The sequence below is a fragment of the Populus trichocarpa genome, chromosome 18 (genome assembly GCF_000002775.5).
Source record: "Populus trichocarpa isolate Nisqually-1 chromosome 18, P.trichocarpa_v4.1, whole genome shotgun sequence".
In the NCBI taxonomy this organism is placed as follows: domain Eukaryota; kingdom Viridiplantae; phylum Streptophyta; class Magnoliopsida; order Malpighiales; family Salicaceae; genus Populus; species Populus trichocarpa.
Window position 1 is genome coordinate 14,606,606 of NC_037302.2, and position 20,857 is coordinate 14,627,462.

At 33.7% G+C, this 20,857-nt stretch overlaps 2 protein-coding genes across 5 annotated transcripts; one reads left to right on the forward strand and one right to left on the reverse strand.

Moving 5' to 3' along the window:
- Positions 1–9,042: 9,042 nt before the first annotated feature.
- On the forward strand, positions 9,043–12,631 carry LOC7484060 (receptor-like kinase TMK4). Its single transcript, XM_002324650.4, has 2 exons — positions 9,043–11,383; positions 11,806–12,631. The coding sequence occupies exons 1-2, from the start codon at positions 9,100–9,102 to the stop codon at positions 12,309–12,311; spliced, it is 2,790 nt and encodes a 929-aa protein (XP_002324686.4). The 5' UTR covers positions 9,043–9,099; the 3' UTR covers positions 12,312–12,631.
- Positions 12,632–14,000: 1,369 nt separating this feature from the next.
- On the reverse strand, positions 14,001–20,274 carry LOC7490491 (mannosyl-oligosaccharide 1,2-alpha-mannosidase MNS1). 4 transcript variants are annotated; one of them, XM_002325221.4, is made up of 12 exons: positions 19,783–20,270; positions 19,413–19,525; positions 19,217–19,282; positions 18,935–19,106; positions 18,691–18,780; positions 18,354–18,478; positions 17,566–17,631; positions 16,871–16,979; positions 16,682–16,780; positions 15,291–15,371; positions 15,038–15,208; positions 14,001–14,651 (listed from the first exon to the last, which is right to left on the reverse strand). In XM_002325221.4, exons 1-12 carry the CDS (start codon positions 20,158–20,160, stop codon positions 14,403–14,405), a joined length of 1,719 nt encoding a protein of 572 aa, XP_002325257.3. In that variant the 5' UTR covers positions 20,161–20,270; the 3' UTR covers positions 14,001–14,402. The 4 variants fall into 4 exon arrangements, 2 of the variants coding, with proteins under 2 accessions (XP_002325257.3, XP_052305058.1); XR_002979092.2 differs by lacking the exon at positions 14,001–14,651 and adding an exon at positions 15,462–15,627 and having other exon boundaries at positions 15,140–15,208; positions 19,783–20,274; XR_008058085.1 differs by lacking the exons at positions 14,001–14,651; positions 15,038–15,208; positions 15,291–15,371 and adding exons at positions 15,477–15,627; positions 15,787–15,931 and having other exon boundaries at positions 19,783–20,274.
- Positions 20,275–20,857: the final 583 nt, after the last annotated feature.

Here is a 20,857-nt window from a genome sequence, read left to right on the forward strand (position 1 = left end):
GCTCAACTTTCTCTTGGCTGATCATCTATTTGAGCATGCATGGAAATATCATTTCACAGTGATTCTCCTAATAATCATAAAACTTTTTATTGAAGTACCAATTGTCCATTAATGCCAACATGAATCTTTTTATCCCACGAGTCTGTCAAAAGATCACTCATTTGGTTTTTGAATTTAACCCTCATTTTGTTCTTCCTTTACTCCTAAGCATGACAAATATGATTAATGTTGTGTTTCATGCAATGCATGATTAGCAAAAAATTAAGCTTCTAGCCACATACTGCCCCCTTCAAATTAAATTAGTAGCAACCTTCCTTTATATTGAATTTAAGTTTTAAACATTGCATGAAGTGGAACCGGGCAATTTTAAAATTCATGATCCTTTTATTTTCTTGAAAGATTTTTATTTTCAAAGTTTTGGTAATTTTTATATTAATTGTGTGATACAGTGATCAACATTAGAAGATCATTATTAAAGTTGGACAACAAAGCAAACACATACGTTCAAGAATAATATTATTAAACTCAATCTGGTCGACCTATTTCCTAACTCAATTAGAGTGTAAAAAAATCAATTAAGAGTAGACTCGGTTAACTCGTGATTTAGTTGACCATGTTATAAATCGATTGATTTATTCTTAATAATTATTCAAAATAACATTGTTTTTATATAAAAAAAATTAATATAAATTAATTTACTCAACTCATGACTTGAGTTTTACACCAGATCAAGTATATTATATATATATATATATATATATATATATGTTTAAGAGTGCTGATTCTAATCTCAACAGCAAATACATTAAATAAAATGGGTGTAAAAAAATACTTATAAATTCCTCGAGTCCGAAAAAATATATATATATATTAGAAATTAAAATTCATAATTAAACTTGTTTGCATATAAAAACATTTACAAATCAAATTGAACGTACTTGATTAATTCTGACTTGAAGAAAAGAATCTATACGTGATTGAACACATCTGATCAGCACAGTGACCTTTACATATGGCAATAACTTTGAGGAAAAAGCTACGAAGACACATTAAATTAAAGAGTAAAAAGGTGCAAGAACACACTCGCCACTATTATAGTCAAAAGTTTTCTTCACCTTTTACACCTTTTATGAATCCTTTATCCATGCCAGTAAAAATTGAATAAAAAAATAATTTTATTATTTAAATCATTGGGTTGAAGATCGAATCAAGAAAGCTTTTTTCGTATCTTACATTTATGTCTTTGAGGGCCTATTGGCCTCTCCCTTCCATCTTTGATAAAAACAAAGAATTTGCCACCAGGAAGACAGAGAGAAAAAGGTTTTGTTTTTTGATTTGAAAGTTTATACCTCAAAGTACAGTACATTCGTGACAAAGTAAACTAAAAAAATATTTCTTGAGTAATTGGTAAGAGGTTTTGGCTTGATTCAAAACTTGAAAATTTTAGCGTGATAATGGATGTATATTTGATGATTTAATACATGTGTTTTTCAATTAAAAATATTTTAATTTAATTTTTTTAAGTATTTTTCAAATACATGATCAAATGAGGCTTAAATACATTAATCTAGACGTAGGTGCCCTACTTAAAACAACCTCTCAATAACTTAGACGTCCATGGGACTCTTAGAGCAAGAAATGAAAGGGAAAAAAAAGTATAATGTATAATGACTACTGACACATATATGGGTAGCATGGGAATAAGCCTGGCCTAAGATTTGAAGGGAATGTAGTAAAACGCCAAAAGGAAAGGACCGAAGAAAACCCCTCAAATTCCTTAATGTCTGAAACAGCAACAGCATCAGCTCTCTCCATATCTATCTGCCTTTGAAGTTTGAGTAACGCATGCCCTATCAAGCTGACACAAACACACATACAAACACCCTAAACACTCACCTCTCTATCTTTTTCTTTCTTTGCTGGCTCACCTTTTCAAGCAACATGGATTCTCTTTGCCAGAGCAAAACCCATCACTTCTCTCAAGAGATAGTACTAGATTCTATTTTCACACTTTTGCTCCTCCCTTTCATCATCTTTAATACAAGAGAGAGAGGGAGAGAGAGAGTTATGTTACTACTCACCATGGTGTAAGCAGATTATATATATATTGATGATTTGTTTATGTATTTTGCATGGGAATATAATGAATCATAAATTGTGATCATGATCCTTTCTGGGACATTGTTTTTATTATTTTATGTGTCAAAAAGACCCCACTCCCACTCTTATTACCATCATTGCAGCTGAGGTGGTGGTGGGGATGGTGTTGCTTTTTAACTTTGAACATACCTTTTTTTGGGTAGGGTTGAAGGAATGTCTCTTTGCTTGAGCTTGTGAATTTCCTTTTCTTTTTTTTCTTCAATCTTTGTGCCCTCCACTTGTCTTGGGACTGTGGGTTTGTTCATCTTGTGAGTGTGTGTGTGTGTGAAGTGAAATGGAAAGAACATTCAAGCATAACCTTTGGTTCTCGCTAATTAGTGATCAACGTTTTCCCATGTCAATTTCACTCGTGTAATTCTCTGGCAGTATTTAGAACAGTAATAGATATTATTTTTTAAAATATTTTTTATTTAAAAATATATAAAAATATTTTTTTAAGATTTATTTTCTATATTAGAACAATAAAACAATTCAAAAAATACTAAAAAAAATCAAAACTTTATAAAATAGTGATGTAACGTTGCCAAAGACACCCTTAATAGACAGCTCAAAAACAATACTAGTCGTAATTTGCAATAAAGTTGGAGATATTAGAAACAAAATGTAGAAATTTTCCTCTTTTCACTTTATTGTGGAAAAGAACTTTTATCCATGCCTTAAAGAGAATATCTAACTAATATATATATATATATATATATATATATATATATATATATATATATATATATATATAATTGATTTTTTTCTGTGTAGTAATTGTTAAAAGATCTCATACATTAATTGAAACTCATAGTTACCGACATGAATCTCATAGCATGGAATATTTTCTTTTCTAAGTAAAATCTCCTACTATATGAAAAATAAAAATGTAATTTCGTTGTTGTTGTGGAATTGTTTCCTTTATTTTTGTTCATAATTGTAGCGATTTGAAGAAGACAAATATAAAATATCCAAATTAATCTCATGTTGTTTGCTTGAACATGAACCACATGATCATACCAACAACCTAAAAAGTTTTCCTTCAAGCTGCCATACGTTGGAGCTTCCATGGGAGTGAATTTATTGAAGTTTCATAGACCCACCCTAGCCCAACCACCTCTGCCTCTTCAAATACGGTGGATTGGCCCTGTCAGCTCTTCCCCAGCCCAGCCACCTCTGCCTCTTCAAATACGGTGGATTGGCCCTGTCAGCTCTTCCCCAGCCCAGCCATGTGAATGACTCTCTTCCATTTTTAGTTTTATTCCAGGCCATTGAATCCACCAGCAAAAAAACCTCCCAATTTCTTTGGATCCTGCTGTCTTCATGCAAAATGGCTTCCGATTGAAGTTGCTGAAAAGAGAAATTATCAGGTTTTCCTGATATTCATAGCCACATCACACCCATAAATTGGTTCAAATATTCAGAGTTGTATTCGGAAAAATTTGTTAAAATCTTTTGAATGTATCAAATCAACATGGAATATGAGAGGTGATCAGAGTGTTTGTGATTGAGGTGTAGATGTTTTTCAAAATAGTTTTTTGTTTGAAAATTTAAAATAAATTTTTTCAGGGTTTTATTTTTTATTTTTTATATTAACATATCAAAACCATTACAAAATACTAAAAAAACATCTATTCAATTTTTTTTTCAAACTAAAAATACTCTTAAAAAACATCTAAAAACATCAACACCCCTTGTAATCGAAGAAAATATATTATACCCAGCCCACTAATGAATACAATTCGAACGTGTAATTCAAGCCCGTTGTAGTACATTTCGCAGACAGCAGCCCAGAAACTAAATCAAACCGAATGAAATCTTGTATACTTCAAAGCCCAAATCATGTGCAGCAATGACTTCAAGCCTAGTCATGATTTTATTTCAAGACCCACTCTTAAGATTTTCTTGGGCTGGTATTAAAACCCTACCTCGTTGGATGGCTATTTTACCTGTCAATTTTGTTTATTCTCAGCAGCTGCCAAGGACACTGGCAGAGGTATTATATATTCTTCAGAGAATTCATTGTGGGGGAGGGAGGGCAGGAGAGTGAAGATGTGAAATGGAAATGGTTTCATGTACATTACCATCACCTCCAAATGTCACCAATTTGATAGACAAAAACGGGTGCTGTCCTGAGGATTGAATGCTGGATTTTCTGAAATATTCAATGCATTGCTCCATCCCATGTAGCTATCTAAGCACAGTGATGATCAGGTCTACAAAATATTAAAACAACATTGTTTTATTATATTAAAACCAACCCGGATTAATTTGATCAATTCATAACTCAGGCCTTTGGCCGGGTCAACAGGTTTTATTATCATGCCGGCAAATCTTAACCTTTTTACAAAGAATGGCATAATCAAACAACAAGATGTTGCCAGATCTTGGTAGTTGGTACATGACCATAAATTGGGATATGTAAAGCATCCTTGTTCATGAAAAGATTGTGCGTAGAGGGTTTCCATATGGATCTCACAGATCAAACCTACACTACACATATTTTTGTTTTTGTTTTTTGAGAACCCTCTTCAGTCTTCACCCTTTCATGTGCTTATGTCAAGAAGTCATGTTACATCCTATATTTTAATTATGGTAGATGGCGTGGCACCTAATCAGACCAAATAAATTCAATCAGCCATCTGGATTTGTCAATATCTCTGGTTGCAGGCCTTCTATGGCCTTGAAGATTTGCTTTTCAAGGAATATCTTAACCCAAGAATTTATAGCTGCTAGCTAATATTACCAGTTAGGATAACGCGTGAATTAGAAAGAGATATTTCGGCCAAGCTGGATGCAACTCAGGAATTACATGATGCAGATATATTTAATCTTGATTTACATGCAAATGGATTCAAAAATACCGTTTATCATAAGAAAAAAATAGTACTATAATGGGTTTTTGTTTTTTAAAATAAAATATTTATTTAAAAATCATATTTATAAAACTCAGGTCACCAAGTTGAACTACTAAAATAGATGGAGTTTTATAACTAGACTGAAAGTCTGGTTAAAAATATAGCAGAAATTATTTTTAAAATTTTTTTTTTATAAAAATGGATCAAGATAATATTTTTTATTAATATTTTTTTTATTTTTAACATCAAAACGATCAAACAAACACTAAAAAAATATTAATTTAAAACTTAAAAAATTAAAAAAAAATAGAAAAATATTGTTGAACTGCCCTCCTAAACTGTGCATAAAAATGACAATAGCATTGCATGGTGGATTAGTAGGTAATGTATTATATAACTTTGACAAGTTGGTAAAACCTAGGAGCAAAAACTTCACACGGAAATTAAGCCACCATGGCATGAAGATAAAACTTTGTAGGGTAACGATATTTTTGTTGTAATCTGGTCAAGGCTTGTTTGGTTTTATTAATAATAATAATAATAATAATAAAAACACTAAAAATAGTCCAGCGAGGAAGCCTCGTGTTAGTTGTTGCTGGGCCCCATCACATTGATCTTTGTCTGAGCCTCTGAGGCTTTCCGCGTGTAAAGTTTTGTAATCTTGAGCTTCGTTATCACGCCAAAATTCAGTATCCAAAGTTCCAAACAACTACAGCGACTTCTCTCGATCAAATAATGAACTAAATATCTTTTATTATTAATAATAAAATAGACACAACTACGCTTCTAGTTACACTCATTAGCAGTTGATGGATTGGAAACCTGTCTCGGATTAGGTTTTATGTTGAATCATAGGAAAAATTTGACTTGATTACAGTATATTTTACAATGTGGTTATAGTTGCTTTTCAAATAATTTTTCGTGTTGAAATGCATGTCAATGATGTTTTTTTATTTTTTAAAAATTATTTTTGACATCAGCACATCAAAACGATCCAAAACATACAAACCATATTAAATTTTAACAAAAAAAAATAATTTAAATTTTTTAGGAAACACGGTTTACACCGCGTTCCCAAACGATTTCTAAACCCAAGTAACTATGCGGCTGAGTTAGTAATTCAAGTGATTAAGTAAATATTTTTTAAAATATAATATCATTTTATTTTAAAAAAATCATCCATAACAATATTATTTTGGATAAATTATTTTAAAAAAATCAATATACCCATGACAAAGATTTTAGTAATCTCATTAAATATTATATATTGTCACTGTTTAGATCATGTTGAGATAATTTTCACATAATTTAGTTTAGATTATTTCAAGAAGTTGGGTCTGAAGGTTTTTTTTATCAATTTCATTATTTGTTTCTCAATCTCATCATTAAATTTTTTTTATTGGCCGATCAGGTTGTCTTTAAACCAATCATATCAGGATAAATTTGATATAATTTAATTTTAAATATAAAAATTACACGAAAGGATTTTAAAATTAACATATTAGATTAAATTTAATAAAACTATAAGATAATTCTCTAAAACCTCCGAAATCTTTATTATGCTAAAACAAATTTGATGCGAAGGGAGACATGTAAACTAGTATATTTCAACAACATGAGTCATCTTCACCCACTTTGCAAAATTATACACTCATCCTCTGCAATGAGCATGGATTCTCAATGACAAGCCAACAACATTCAGACCGTAGGAGCGACCGGTTTTGTTTTATTTTTATCAATTGTTCTAAGAACTCCACTCACTCTCTCTGCTAATCATTAGTAATCAACAAAAATGATCCCTCTTCAATTATTATGTCTCTTGATTTACTCCAACAGCGGCTCATCTGGTGTAATGGCCTTCCTTCTCGGTTTCATGTTCCGGTTCGAGTCGGAAATGTTTATTTTCGGTTCGGTTTTTAACTAAAAATAACAGATTGACATCAGGCGAGGGGAAAAAAAGTTGAGGCCACTGAAAATTCCTTCTCTTACCTTCCTTTACCTAATGTCATTTCCAGACAAAACATCAATAGTTAAGAAAAAAAACTTTATTATATTAATCTGGATAAAAAATTAATGATGTTTAATAAGTAATCGATCAACAGAGTTTATTTAGAAAAACAGAGAAGTATTGTTGACAGAGACAACCACTGTTACAGAAACTAAATTAATCTAAATTCTATCCTGGAAAAGAAAACAACCAGCTACTATCAAACAATATAAGCCACTATATATGATATGACGAATGAGATCTCAGTGCTTGTTCATATAAAAATATTTCTTTTCATAAACCTGGCAAAGAAATAGTTACCTTGATGTCACGACAGAGACCACTGCAACGAAGAGACAAAGAAACAGAGAGATTGAGAGAAGCCGGGAACTTGGAGGAGGGAATTTGATTCAGAGATACTGGGAGACAGCGAGATTGATTAAGATTGAGAGGGTGACTGGCTTGAAGAACTCTGGAGATGAATTTCTAGGATGTTTGGGGTTGTGGTGAAACTGTGTTTTATAATTTTTTGAATTTTTTTATTTAAAATTAATTTTTTTAATATTTTTAAATATGTTGATTTTTTTATTATATTTTTAAATAAAAAATATTTTAAAAAACAATTATTCTGAAAATTGAGAATTGAAGAGAGCTTGTGAGTTCTGATTTTTGTTAGTGTTAGAAAGCAAGATTCTTAATTTACAGAACCCCTGTTTTTTAGGTTATATTTAAACTAGATAGAAGCAATCCAATTCAATCGGTTTTAATTTTCTAGAATCGGAACTAAACTCACCCAAATGTTATTTTTCAATTTTCTAAATGTATTTTAGTTTAATATTTTTTTAGTGTTTTTTTTATTTAATTGATTTGTTGTTTTTTTCTTTACTTTGAGTGTGATTCTAATTAGGGATTGGTAGCCATCGAAATTATAGTCTTATTTATTTATTAAGGCATCATAAATTTCAATCTTAGTATAATTGTCAAGTTAATAACTCATATCTTAGATTTTTATTATTTCTTAAAAAATCTTGCGTCATTTAAATATTTTTTTATATTAAAAAAATTTAACCCAACCTATAAAAATAGCACGTACCACCTATTTAGTATCAACTAAAATATATTTATTTTATACTTATGTATTTTTATGATATTCACCAACATATATTTGCTTGACCTATCTATATATGTCATTTTTAAATAAGAAATAAATAAATCATAGTCAACCCTTGAAGCTTGGATTTATTTAGTTGCTAAACAAATTTAATCTTGATATATAAAAATTAATTAAAAAATTACGGTGATCTTGGTGGTTATGATCATAGAGCCATTTATCAATTTACAAATCACTGGTCATTATCTTTTTTTTTTCCTCACAAAAGTGTAAAAGAGAAGGAAACATATGCCATATGACAACAAGCATCACATTGATTGTTAAATGGAGAAAGATAATTTTCATAGTTGTAAAAACCCAGGGTTCATATGAGATAAGGTTTGGTCACGGTTTATGAGAATTGATTTAGGTTAATTTATTTTGTTTAAGATTAAAATGATATTATTTTATCTATTTTTTTAAAAAAATTCAATGAATTGAACGCCGAGTTTTAACTGGTTCATATCTAAATAAATTGAGTTAATTTAAATTATTTAAAATTTTTTTAACCTAAACAAATTCAAATCCAGAGTCAAATGAATCCCAAAGTTAATCAAGTTTTACAACTAAAAACTAGTTGGTTTTATTCTTGATTCGCCATAACGTGACGTTTCATTAAACCGTTTTTGAAAAAAAAAAAAATCTTTTGAAAAAATCAAATCCCTCAGCAATAAAAAAAAAATAGAAAACATGAAACCATATTAAAAACTTGATAGTTTTTGTGTTTTAAAAGTAATTTTTTTAATATTATTATTTTTTTATTAAATTATTTTTTTAATATTTTAAAATTATTTTAATATATTAATATTAAAAATAATTTTTAAAAATAAAAAAAAATATTATTTTAATATATAAAAAAACTCAACCCTAATCACGACACCAAACAAAACAAGAAGACTTTATAACACACAAAAGAAAAAATAAAAATAAAAAACCAAACTCTCTCTCTCTCTCTCTCTCTCTCAATGGCTGACCTTCTTCTCTCTTTCTTTCTCCTCCTCGCTCTCCTCCTCTCCACCACCACAACAACCACCGCGGATGATGCAGGCACCATGCTAAAACTAGCCTCTGCCCTAACCCCAACACCAAAAGGCTGGTCAACAACAAACACCAATGGTTACTGCAAGTGGAATGGTGTTAAATGTGACAACTCCAACAATGTGATTTCCATTAACTTAGCTTCTCAAGGTCTTTCAGGGACTCTCCCATCTGAGCTTTCAACGCTTTCTCAGCTTCAAAGTTTGTCTCTTCAAGACAACAAGCTGATCGGTCCTTTGCCTTCTCTTGCAAATTTAGCTTTTTTGAGAGAAGTTTATATTGGTACTAATAATTTTACCAGTATCCCTGCAGATTTCTTTAAAGGGTTAACTAGTTTGCAAACTTTGAGCATGGATGCGAATATAAATTTGGAACCTTGGGTTCTTTCTACTGATCTAACTGAGTCTTCTAGTTTAAATACTTTTGAGGCTAGTCACGCTAACATCTTTGGTGCTATACCTAATATGTTTGCTTCTTTTCCTAGTTTGCAAAATCTTAGATTGTCTTATAATAACTTAACTGGAGGGTTGCCTCCATCTTTTGCTAATTCTGGGATCCAGAATTTGTGGCTTAATAATCAGGAAATGGGGTTGTCTGGTACTATTGAGGTGTTGCCTTCAATGGAGCAGTTGAGTCAAGTTTGGCTTCAGAAGAATCAGTTTACTGGGCCAATTCCAGATTTTTCAAAGAGCAAGAGTTTGTTTGATTTGCAGTTGAGGGATAATCAGTTTACTGGGATCTTTCCGGTTTCTCTGTCTTCCCAAGCTGGTTTGTTGAATATTTCTTTTTATAATAATAAATTACAAGGTCCTGTGCCTCAGTTTGGAAAAGGTGTTAAAGTTGATAATAGTGGTCTTAATAATTTTTGTGTGGATACTGCTGGCGTTGCTTGTCATCCACAAGTGACCACTTTGCTCGAGATTGCTGGTGGTTTTGGTTATCCTGTGATGCTGTCTGATTCGTGGAAAGGGAATGATGCTTGCAATGGTTGGCCTTTTGTTACCTGTGATTCACAAAAAAAGACTGTCATTACAGTGAGTTTGGGGAAGCAGCATTTTGGAGGGATAATCTCTCCTGCATTTGTTAATCTCACTACTTTGACAACTTTAAAATTGAATGATAATAATTTATCAGGTCCCATTCCCGATAGCTTGATAAAGTTGTCTCAACTTTCGCTTCTTGATGTCTCCAATAACAATCTCACTGGGAAGATCCCAGCTTTCGCATCTTCGGTGAAGCTAACCATTACACCAGGTAATCCTTTTCTTGGGAGTGGTGGGGGTTCTGGAAGTGGAGGGACACCATCATCTGGTTCAGATTCAAATACAACTACACCCGGAGGTGTTCCTAATGGAAGAGGAAATGGTGGTAAGAAGGTGAGTCCAGGTGTGATTGCTGGTGTTGTTGGTATTGTGATTGTTGGTGCTATTGGCTTCTTCGTGTTGTTTAAGGTTAATCGCAAGAAAAAGAGAGGGAAGTCTGGGAGAGTGAATGATCAAGAGAGTGGGAATGGAATCAATGCATTGGTTAAGAATGGTTCATCGTGTTGCACGAATGGGTACGGGGTTCTCAGTGAAATACAAAGTCAAAGTAGTGGCAACCATAGTGGCCGGCACTTTTTTGAGGGTGGGAACGTTGTGATTTCAATCGAGGTACTTAGACAAGTAACTGATAATTTCAGCGAGAATAACATTCTGGGTAAGGGAGGTTTTGGTGTGGTTTATAAGGGCGAATTGCATGATGGGACTAAGATTGCTGTGAAGCGGATGGAATCTGGGGCAATGGGGACAAAAGGAATGAATGAGTTTCAGGCAGAGATTGCAGTGCTTACTAAAGTGAGGCACAGGCATTTAGTTGCTCTTTTGGGTTACTGTATAAATGGAAATGAGAGGCTCTTGGTGTATGAGTACATGCCACAGGGGACTCTCGCTCAACATTTGTTTGAATGGCAAGAACTTGGTTACCCTCCTCTTACTTGGAAACAGAGGGTTACAATTGCACTGGATGTGGCTCGAGGAGTGGAATACCTGCACAGCTTAGCTCAGCAGAGTTTCATTCATAGAGATTTGAAGCCTTCAAACATACTTCTTGGAGATGACATGAGAGCTAAGGTTGCTGATTTTGGTTTGGTTAAAAATGCGCCTGATGGGAAGTATTCTATGGAGACAAGGCTGGCAGGAACCTTTGGCTATCTTGCACCCGAATATGCTGGTTAGTAGAGGTTTAAATGTCCATACTTGGTTATCTCCATTCAAGTGATTGCAAGTTTCCTTAGCTTATTATATTACATCAATTCGAATTTTGTTATCTTTCCATGCATGCAACCTTGAAGTAGTAAAACTGCCTACTTTTACCCATTTGTATAATTATAGGAAAACCTAAGGCCTCCTACACACTTGCATTTCATTTTTCAACGAGCTTAGTACTTTTCTATGCACACTGAAGTTTCAGAAAGTGTGATTCTTGATCTAGAGGAATGATCCTCTTTATCTTTCAGTTGTTTCCTGTTAGTAAGATCTTTAGATGTTGGTATATTTAGTTTTCATATTCATTTGCTTCATCTTGAATATGTTGATTTGTTGATGACTGTTCTCTTCAAATATGAACTGAACCTCCTACTATGTCCTGCACAGCTACTGGAAGGGTTACAACAAAAGTGGATGTATATGCTTTTGGAGTGATTTTGATGGAGATTATGACAGGGAGAAAAGCTCTAGATGATACAGTGCCAGATGAAAGGGCTCACTTGGTCACATGGTTCCGCCGTGTCCTAGTCAACAAGGACAACCTTCCAAAGGCAATTGACCAAACTCTGAATCCTGACGAGGAGACCTTTGTGAGCATTTTCAAAGTGGCCGAGCTAGCAGGGCATTGCACAGCTCGTGAGCCACACCAAAGACCAGATATGGGCCATGCTGTCAACGTCTTAGGACCTCTAGTAGAACAATGGAAACCTACCAACCATGAAGAGGAAGGCAATTCTGGCATTGATCTCCACATGAGCCTTCCTCAGTTTCTCCAAAGATGGCAAGCTGATGAAGGTACTTCGACAACGTTTAACAACATGTCTTACTCCCAATCCCAATCAAGTATTCCAGGAGGATTTTCAGACTCATTTACTTCAACCGATTGTCGGTGACCAGAAAGAAACAATCTGTATATTCCTTAAGAGGAGACAGGTATCATACACTTAAAGATGAATGGGGGAAAGAGATAGGCTGCCAAGCTATTCAACCCCGTGAGCCGCAATGCAAAATCTCAGTTGATACCACCACTGTTTTGCTACATTGATCGATTCTTTTTTATTTTTTTTTTGTTTTTCCTTGAATGATCTTATCCGTTACAGAGCCAAACTAATAGCCTAGTCGTTTTTGATCAATTCCTTGTAGCTAACCAATTGATTTGGTTATCCAGACAATGGGGGATGTTGTAATATATTTCTTCACTCGGTTTTCATCATCTCACTATTACATTACACTTACATCCTGTAGGTCCATGATCACCTTGACCCCTTTTCTCTCATCATTTTCCCTGGAATTTTCTCTCATATTTGTTGCCAGCTTTTGACGTGTTTGAGTAATTCTCAAAGCTGTGTGAAAACAAATGGAAGGAGTTAGGATCCTGTTATTGTCAACTAGGCTTCAAGGTTAGTTGAAAAAAAAGACGCCACTGTGGGGGCATGCTCTGATGAGTTGGATGTTAGCTGGATGACAGGCTCTGATAATATTCCTACTTTCCGAGCATTTAAGCTTTTGTGCCGGCTAATTTGTAGTCACTGTGGACTACATAAATGTTTTGTTTTAATTCTCTTGCATTACTTTTTTCATATTTCAATCTCGAATCATATCATCATATAATATCATATATAATAGTAAATCATAAGTAATTTCAACTGAAATTAATTAATCATTCAATTTTAAAAAGAAGGTTATGTGTGCTTTATATTGTAGGAAAATAGAATGGTTTGAACTTAAAAGTGATTTCACATGGAAATCATTCCTTCAAAGGTGCAACCACAGCATGTTGAGAGGGAATTCAGAAAGATCCCTTCATCAATGGATGACTTTTGTAGTGGTCCACACGTTCTGTTCTTGATTCCAGGATGACTTTTTGTAGGTGCCAGCACATGCCATGGGACCTAATCTCCATTTCTACATTTAGGAAAAATAATTAAATTATTTTTGCAATAATGATTCTTTATAGTAAACTCCAACGGGCTTAATAGTAATGTAAGGCTCGTTCGATCTAGAGTTTAGAATAAACTGGGTTGAAAACATCAATTTATTAATTTTTATTTTGTCAAAACATTGTTTTAAAATTGTTTTAATTTTTTTCCCACCGATTTAACCTAAACTTGCCCCACCGAAAAACTATGGATGTCGTTATGTTGGAGGAAAAATACACGTATGGGTTGGCAATTTTGATGATGGTATTTATTTCATTAAAGAGGATGTTCTTTGAGCTGTCTTTCACAATTACAGTCTCTTGATTGATCATAAAGCTAGCACAACTAACATTTTCAGAGTTGTTCAACTTTATATTGCAAGGTTGTTTGATTAAATACCTAATTGAAAAAAAAACCACAACCTTAACTAACCTTTTCAAGTATAATATCTCACTTCAAAACCTTAGTTTTCTCTTAAAATCTTCGTTGGTGAAGGTATTTCTAAGTAGGAAAATCTTACGTTGTTACTGCTAAATAATTATAATATAAAATTGATAGATTTTCTTTTGAGAAAGAAACACACAATCCAGACTCATAGCAACAGTATACTTCATTTTTCTTTTCTTATGTTATCCAGTTGACAAGGTTTAAATACACCAAGAATTCTGCATGAATATATTTTGGTCCCCTTTATTTTATTTTCAATAATCTATAACAATTCTTTATGACCTGTGAACCCATATTGTATGTTACAACAGCTCATTTGCCCCTCAATCATGTCTTATATGATAATTTCTGTTGACAATGTGCTATCTGTTTTACACAACCATCCAAGCTGGAAACAAGATGAGGACATAAATTCTGGGGCAGAATGTTGACCAGCACCACCCTGATTGCTTAATTGATGGACATGATTGACAGTGTCACTCTTTATCCAGGTTCAAGGACTAATGCTGCTGTGAATCTTGAATAATATAAAAGTTCTGCACCGTCACCTTTTTTATGGTTGATGTATGTGAGGACAGGAGGCAAGTGAGCTGACTGAAAATGTGGGGAGGATGGCAGCTAATTGTATCCTAGTCGACCCTCCTTTCTACCACGAAGATGAATTGGTAACTTTTGTTGTCTGTCAACTTGAACATTCTCTTGATGAAGATCACCTCGAGTCACAATTCTCAGAGGGTGTGCTTCTGTGTTGAATACCCATTCATCCAGAGAGATGACGGATGTAGGTGAGAATAGGAGGTACAGATACTTGAGCGTCTCGGCAAGGAAGAAAGTCTGCATCTTGTTGTCTTTGATACCTGAGTTCACCTGCGCGAATAGACAAGAATAATTGAGTTCAAAACTTTATAATGCTTTGCTTTTAGGTTCTAATTAAGGATTATTCATTAAAATAAATCCATGCATGGGATTTTAAAATGGATATGAATAGGACTCGTACATTTAACAAAACCACAAAATTCTGAGGCAACTAAACAGCACAAAGCATGGGAAAAACCAGTGGTATTTAGGAGTTGCGGTTCTGGTTCATTCTATTTCTCGAACATGCAATAAAGTAGTAGAGGATTCAAGTCATACCTTTCTGAAAAGACACAACAGAATACATGGACTGGACTAGGGTCATTATGCGTGTGCATGCATGAAGGTGTTTGTTATCTAACATTAACACTACAATCTTTGGGTTACAGAAATCTTACATCCTTAAGACCAACATATCCAGTCTCCAAGCGGGAGTTCTTTTCGAATGATTGAAAAATATTCCAACCCCATTCTTGGTATGTCTTGTTTCCAGTGATACGCCACAGGTAAAAGAGTGATTCAACTGTCTCAGGCCTCAAAATGTTCCATGAAGTGCCGACATTCATGTCCTGCAATTTCATCATCTTTCAGTATCAAGCATACAACAAGTGAATATCTTCCATTTTTCCAATCTAGAAGAGAGTATCAAACCTGTCCAGGGTGAAAGTAATAGTTCTCTCCAGCCAGTTTTGTAGGTGTCAACTGGTAGAAATTATAACAAGTCCATGCAAGCTACAGTTCAAAGCCAAAAATTAAATTAGATGTAGCCACCGAAATCTAAAGCTAATAAACATGTGGACCACGAACAAAATAACTATGCACCAGTCAATTAAGTAGATTAGGAAGCCATGAAACTGGACCAGCATATTCAAGTTCTCAGCCGCATTGTTTTTTGCCTATATGCTTCTTTAAATGCTTTTGCTTGTATGATGGACCTCAACTTTTGGCCAGGCAAGCAAGCTTTCTGCAGATGCATCCTTGAGGTTACCTAATACCAATCGTAGTAACAATAAGGATAATGATGGTGGAGACCGTGCTATTTTTCTCGCTTCTCTTTGTTACTGCATTTTCTTGAAAAAAACATGACTCTACCTCAATAAAGCATATTTTCATTGTGGTTTCAACACTTGAACTCTTTCATACTTACCAAATAACCTACTCCACACACATCCAAGCATTTCCCAGTCACTTCATCTAAATTCCCATGTCACTTCTGCCGCACAAAATTCTGTCTTCCTTCAGCCATCTTCTATCTATCTCAACAATTCTATGTTTGACACCTTATCGTTGATCTAGAAGTAGAAGAATGTAAAATTACCATAATTCTAGTATTCCCTTATGTGACAGCCAGTATTCTTGATCCCAGCATCCCAACTATTTGTGAAAACAAAGCAGTTTTCAAGACCAGTTGGCAACAATAAGCATCCATTTTTCCTTAAAAACAAAATCTCTAAATTCAACAAAAAATATTTAAATTTTATCTTTTTTGAACCAAGGAAATACATTCGGAGAATTGCAAGCACAGTGACAGAAGCAGCAGTCTACTGACACGTGGCATTACAAACTTCATTCAGATTCCTGTACTATCAATACAAAATCCATAGTGGTCAGGAGCCTTCAAAGGCTGATGGGTTGGGGGATGATGGAAAGAAGAGAGAGCAAACACAATGAGATTTCCTTAAATTTCAGAAGATCAAGGTATCCTCATCAATTAAACTTAAACTTTGTACCACCATAAATTCTGCTTCTTATAAACTTCTCAAAAGACGCAGAACTCATTTGAAAATTCAGTGATTATTGGCTCATTCAGATCTTCTTATCTCACAAACTGTCAATATTCTAAATTCATTTTTTTAAGAGTTTGAACACACCACAAAGTCAGTTGAATCCAAGAAACTCCTTTTTATATACTCTGTCTTAATACAATTAGCTTGGTGTATTGCAGTGTAGACTAATACTAATTGACTAGAAAACAAGCACATTAGTGCAAATGACAATGATAACAAAATCAATAAATATAAAGGCTATTTCTTAATTAATACCTCTTCTGCAAGTGATAAAACCTTTTCGGCTTCACCAGAGCCATAACCTTTAGATCCTAAAGCCAACATGCCAGGAGCAAAGCATGCCAATTCATCCATCTACAGTGATGAAGAAGTTAAGCTCTTGAAAGACCACACAACAACTTAGTCATCAAATAGTTAGGAGATTTCCTCAAATTGTTTGACTACCTTGTCAGATAAAAAATTTCCATTCTTCTCGCAAATGTATGTGAAGGATGATGGGGTTGTTTTCCGAACCAAGCTTTGGAGACCTTTCATCGATGTCTCCCACATCTCTCTGTTTGCAGTATTCATTAACACAGATTTTGTCAATGTAGAGATTCATTTGAGAGTTCTCAAAACGCAAAATGTCATGTAATCTTTACAAAATAGATGAGGGAAATAATAATCAAAGCTCATCTTTATCATAATGGTTCAGTGACCAATTGAAGAAATTGATCACAGCATCCTATGTCAATATTTAACATTGATTTTCCAAGATCACAAGCCAATGCCATAAATTTTTCATCAAAGAAATCAACATTATAGGGAACTGAAACTTTGTGCTACTCGCTTCTACAAGCTTTGCAAAAATAATATTACGAGGCGAGAGACAGAGGTATAGGTGTCTTCATGGTGGCACAAACAATATATTAGTCAAGTAACCTATCATTTTATCATTTAGCAACCAAATATAACACTAAGAAATGCAACATTTCTCCCACAGGTTATAGATTAGCAGTTAAGGAATTTTTATCATCATATATTTACACCATGATTTTTGGAATTTTGCCAATCCTAGCACACAGCTCACAAAATTACAAGCATTTTAAGTGAAATTGCATAATCAATGCGTATCATTTAAAATTGGGAATATAGACTACCTGTAGTGCTTCACAGCTTCTGTTTTGTTCCCTTGTATCCACACCTTGAGTAAATACTCATAAAAGCTGCAAAAAAAATAGCATCGTGTCATTTATGCTTGTATTAAGAGGCCATAGATGACATCGTGGAGTTGTTTTATGCTAAAAGAACCATTCAATCTAGAAAGTTAAGCTGTTAGAAAGGTTTAAGAATGTCCATAACTATCCCTCTCAAGGGCGGGTCATCAAGCCCAATAATCAACACAACATAAGGAATTAACCATTTGGGTGGTTTCATAAACTGCCTAGTAAATCAAACATTTGATCAAATAGCCTGCAATACCAAGTACAATGTTACAGCACTTTCTACGAGATCAAACTTTTGAAGTAGATTGTTGCCAGCAAGAAACATAAAACCTAGGAATGAACACTATAGAACATTTTATGTGAGATAAAGAAAAAAAGGATCACAAGCACCATTTCATAAATGAATCCTGTATCATTTGATCATGGTATCTTAGTAGCGGATTCAAGTAGCACAATATATGGCTTCTTTAACATACATGACGAGATCAATATCTTCTTCGAAATTCATGTTACTCAGGTTTAATTGTCTGATGATACGTGACAGAATGGTGGTTACAAGATGATTTTTTTATCACTGCCCTCTTAAAAATGATATAGCTAGCTTGACATACTACTTTTTTTTAGCATCAATAGATGTTATAAAAAGGAACATATTCAGTAAAATCAGTTTACAATGTTTCTGCAGCTAATTGCATCTTAAATACAACAATACGCATCAATACCTATCCCCCATGGCACCAAATGTTATTGTTGAGTAAGCAGCTGTTCCAGAGCGAGGATTAATATATATGGGAAGTAAACCATCAGCTGGAAAGGTTTTCTGAAGCTCTTTTACGACTTTCTCTACCTGAAATATCAGTTCACAGAAAAACTTACAGAAAGCATATAACAAAACACTCTAGTTCCACATCTATTATTATTACCATGCTTTCTTTGGGAATCACATATCATATTTGGAATTGCCAAAACTAGTCTCAACTAAACAAACATGACTCGAAAAAAAAAAAAAGATTCAAAAGTGAAACTTCCAGACATACACAACCATGAGAGTGCAAATACCTTCTCCTGATATTTTGGGTCTTTTGTTCTTTGAGATAAAGCAATGAATTCAAGCTGCTCTGTTCCAGAATCTGCCAGGATACTGTTTCCCTATAAAACACATAACCATTAGAGTCAAAATGAGTTGAGTATGTCTTGAATTATCAAGCTCACGAAGCAGGCTTCTCAGTGCATTGTATGAACAGATTACAAAGCGAGGAATAATCTGGGAGCATTAAAAAAGCCAATGAACAACAAAAATTACCCCAGTCCACCCAAAGTTGTGTGCACTCCCACGCGCTAAATTAATTCTGTTATAGGGAATTCCTGAAGGAGAATTCCATGCAGGCAGCAATCTATCTGCAATATCTTTAGCCTTTTCAAGAAAAATTTTGTCGCCAGAAAGATCATAAGCACTGAGAAGCCCTCCAACAACCCTGAACACAGCAAAAGTAGACAAAAGAGTTAAGAAGCAACACAGGTAGAATGTAGTCTTGCAAAAAATGTAACGCAACTGAAAATTAAAGATTAAAACTTCTAATGCCACCTTATGGTTGTCTCAAAGACACTAGCCTCATAATCCTTGTTGAAATCCAATGAGTTCGCAACCCACCTGCAATTAAGTAACATAACAGCCAGCTTACGTACAACCATTTCTAAATCTAGAAATAAAACAATTTAAAAAATTACCAAATTATAAACCACAGTGATTTCCAATCAACTTTCAAGAAATAGAAACTTACTCTTTGGCTCTTTGAAACTGCTCATGAAGACCCATTATAAATAATGTATCAAGAGAATCCACTAGAGTTGCTCCAAGACCACCAAAGCTATCAACTCCATTCTTTGTTTGTGGCTGTTTAGAATCAGAATTGACTCATTGGTTGCAAAATTGACTCACCACACCTCAACCCCCAACCCCATTTCTCATAACAGACAGAAAGGTGAACACAAACATTCTTTAGGAAACTGCACTCGTACCCTAAATATCATAAAAATAAAGCCCTAGATACTAAAAGTCTTGAACTTGATCAAGAAATCATAATACAAAGCACTAAAAACCCAGTAAGTTTCTGCGATTAAAAAAAGAAAAAGAAAAGAAAGAAAGCAGACCTGAAGTTCATCATGGCCCCAAGCATACTTCTCATAAGAAGTCCAAGCATGAAGCATAGCTTCCTTGACTTTCTCTCTTCTTTCAACACTAACAGGATCATCATCATCATCTTTGCTAATGTCTGCACTGTCCAGACCTGCTGACCATTGAACCTTTACATTAAAATCTTCAAGCTGCAATTTTAGCTGTGCCAATTCTTCATTCAATCTCAAAACCTCTTCTTGGTGTTCTCTGGTAAGATTTTGACGGTCAGAAACAAGCAAAACTAGAGAGATAAATCCAAAAATGACAAGAACAAGTTGTTGGGGTTTTTTGAAGTAGTATTTTGGATTAAAAACTGATAAAGAAGTGGAATTTGAAGAAGATTTTTTTCCCATTTTGGATTAAAATTTAAGAAACAAACCCAAATTTTAGGGGAGAGAGGCTCATGGGATAGTTTTCCTTTCTTAATATATTTAATTCATGTGCTAAAGTCTACGTAAGGTCAGCTCAAAACTGAAGTCATTGGACGATGTTGTTAATGACTTGTCTTGGTCTTTTGGTCAAACATCGTATTACTCTCCTAACGATCCACTAATTGTCAAGTAGGTCTCTCTACTATTAATTTAATGAACTGGGTTCCCAAAGTATTATACGTTCCTTGATCTCGTCTATCTTCTTTAAGATTTACATCTAAATTGCATATATTATGCAATACAATGAAGTAAATTCGAGGCTTTAGGTGCATTAGAATATATATTAAAATAAGTTTAGTTTTGTGAGTTAACTTGATGATTTATTAATTTAGAATTTGTTTTAATAAGTAAACTTGATGATTCGTTGACTCGAAATCTAATATTAATTAAATTTTAAAATAAATTAAATAAGAGTTAACTCGATCAATTTAAAGGGTCAACTTGTAACTCAGTCAAAACCTTATTTGACTTTAAAAAAATTCAAAATAATATTATTTTTTTAAAAATATATTAAAATGACATTGTTCTAAATTAATAATCTTGAATCAGGTCACATGTTATATTGAATCAAGTCATATATTACTGCTAAACCTAAATTACAAGTGAGATTTAGTTATAA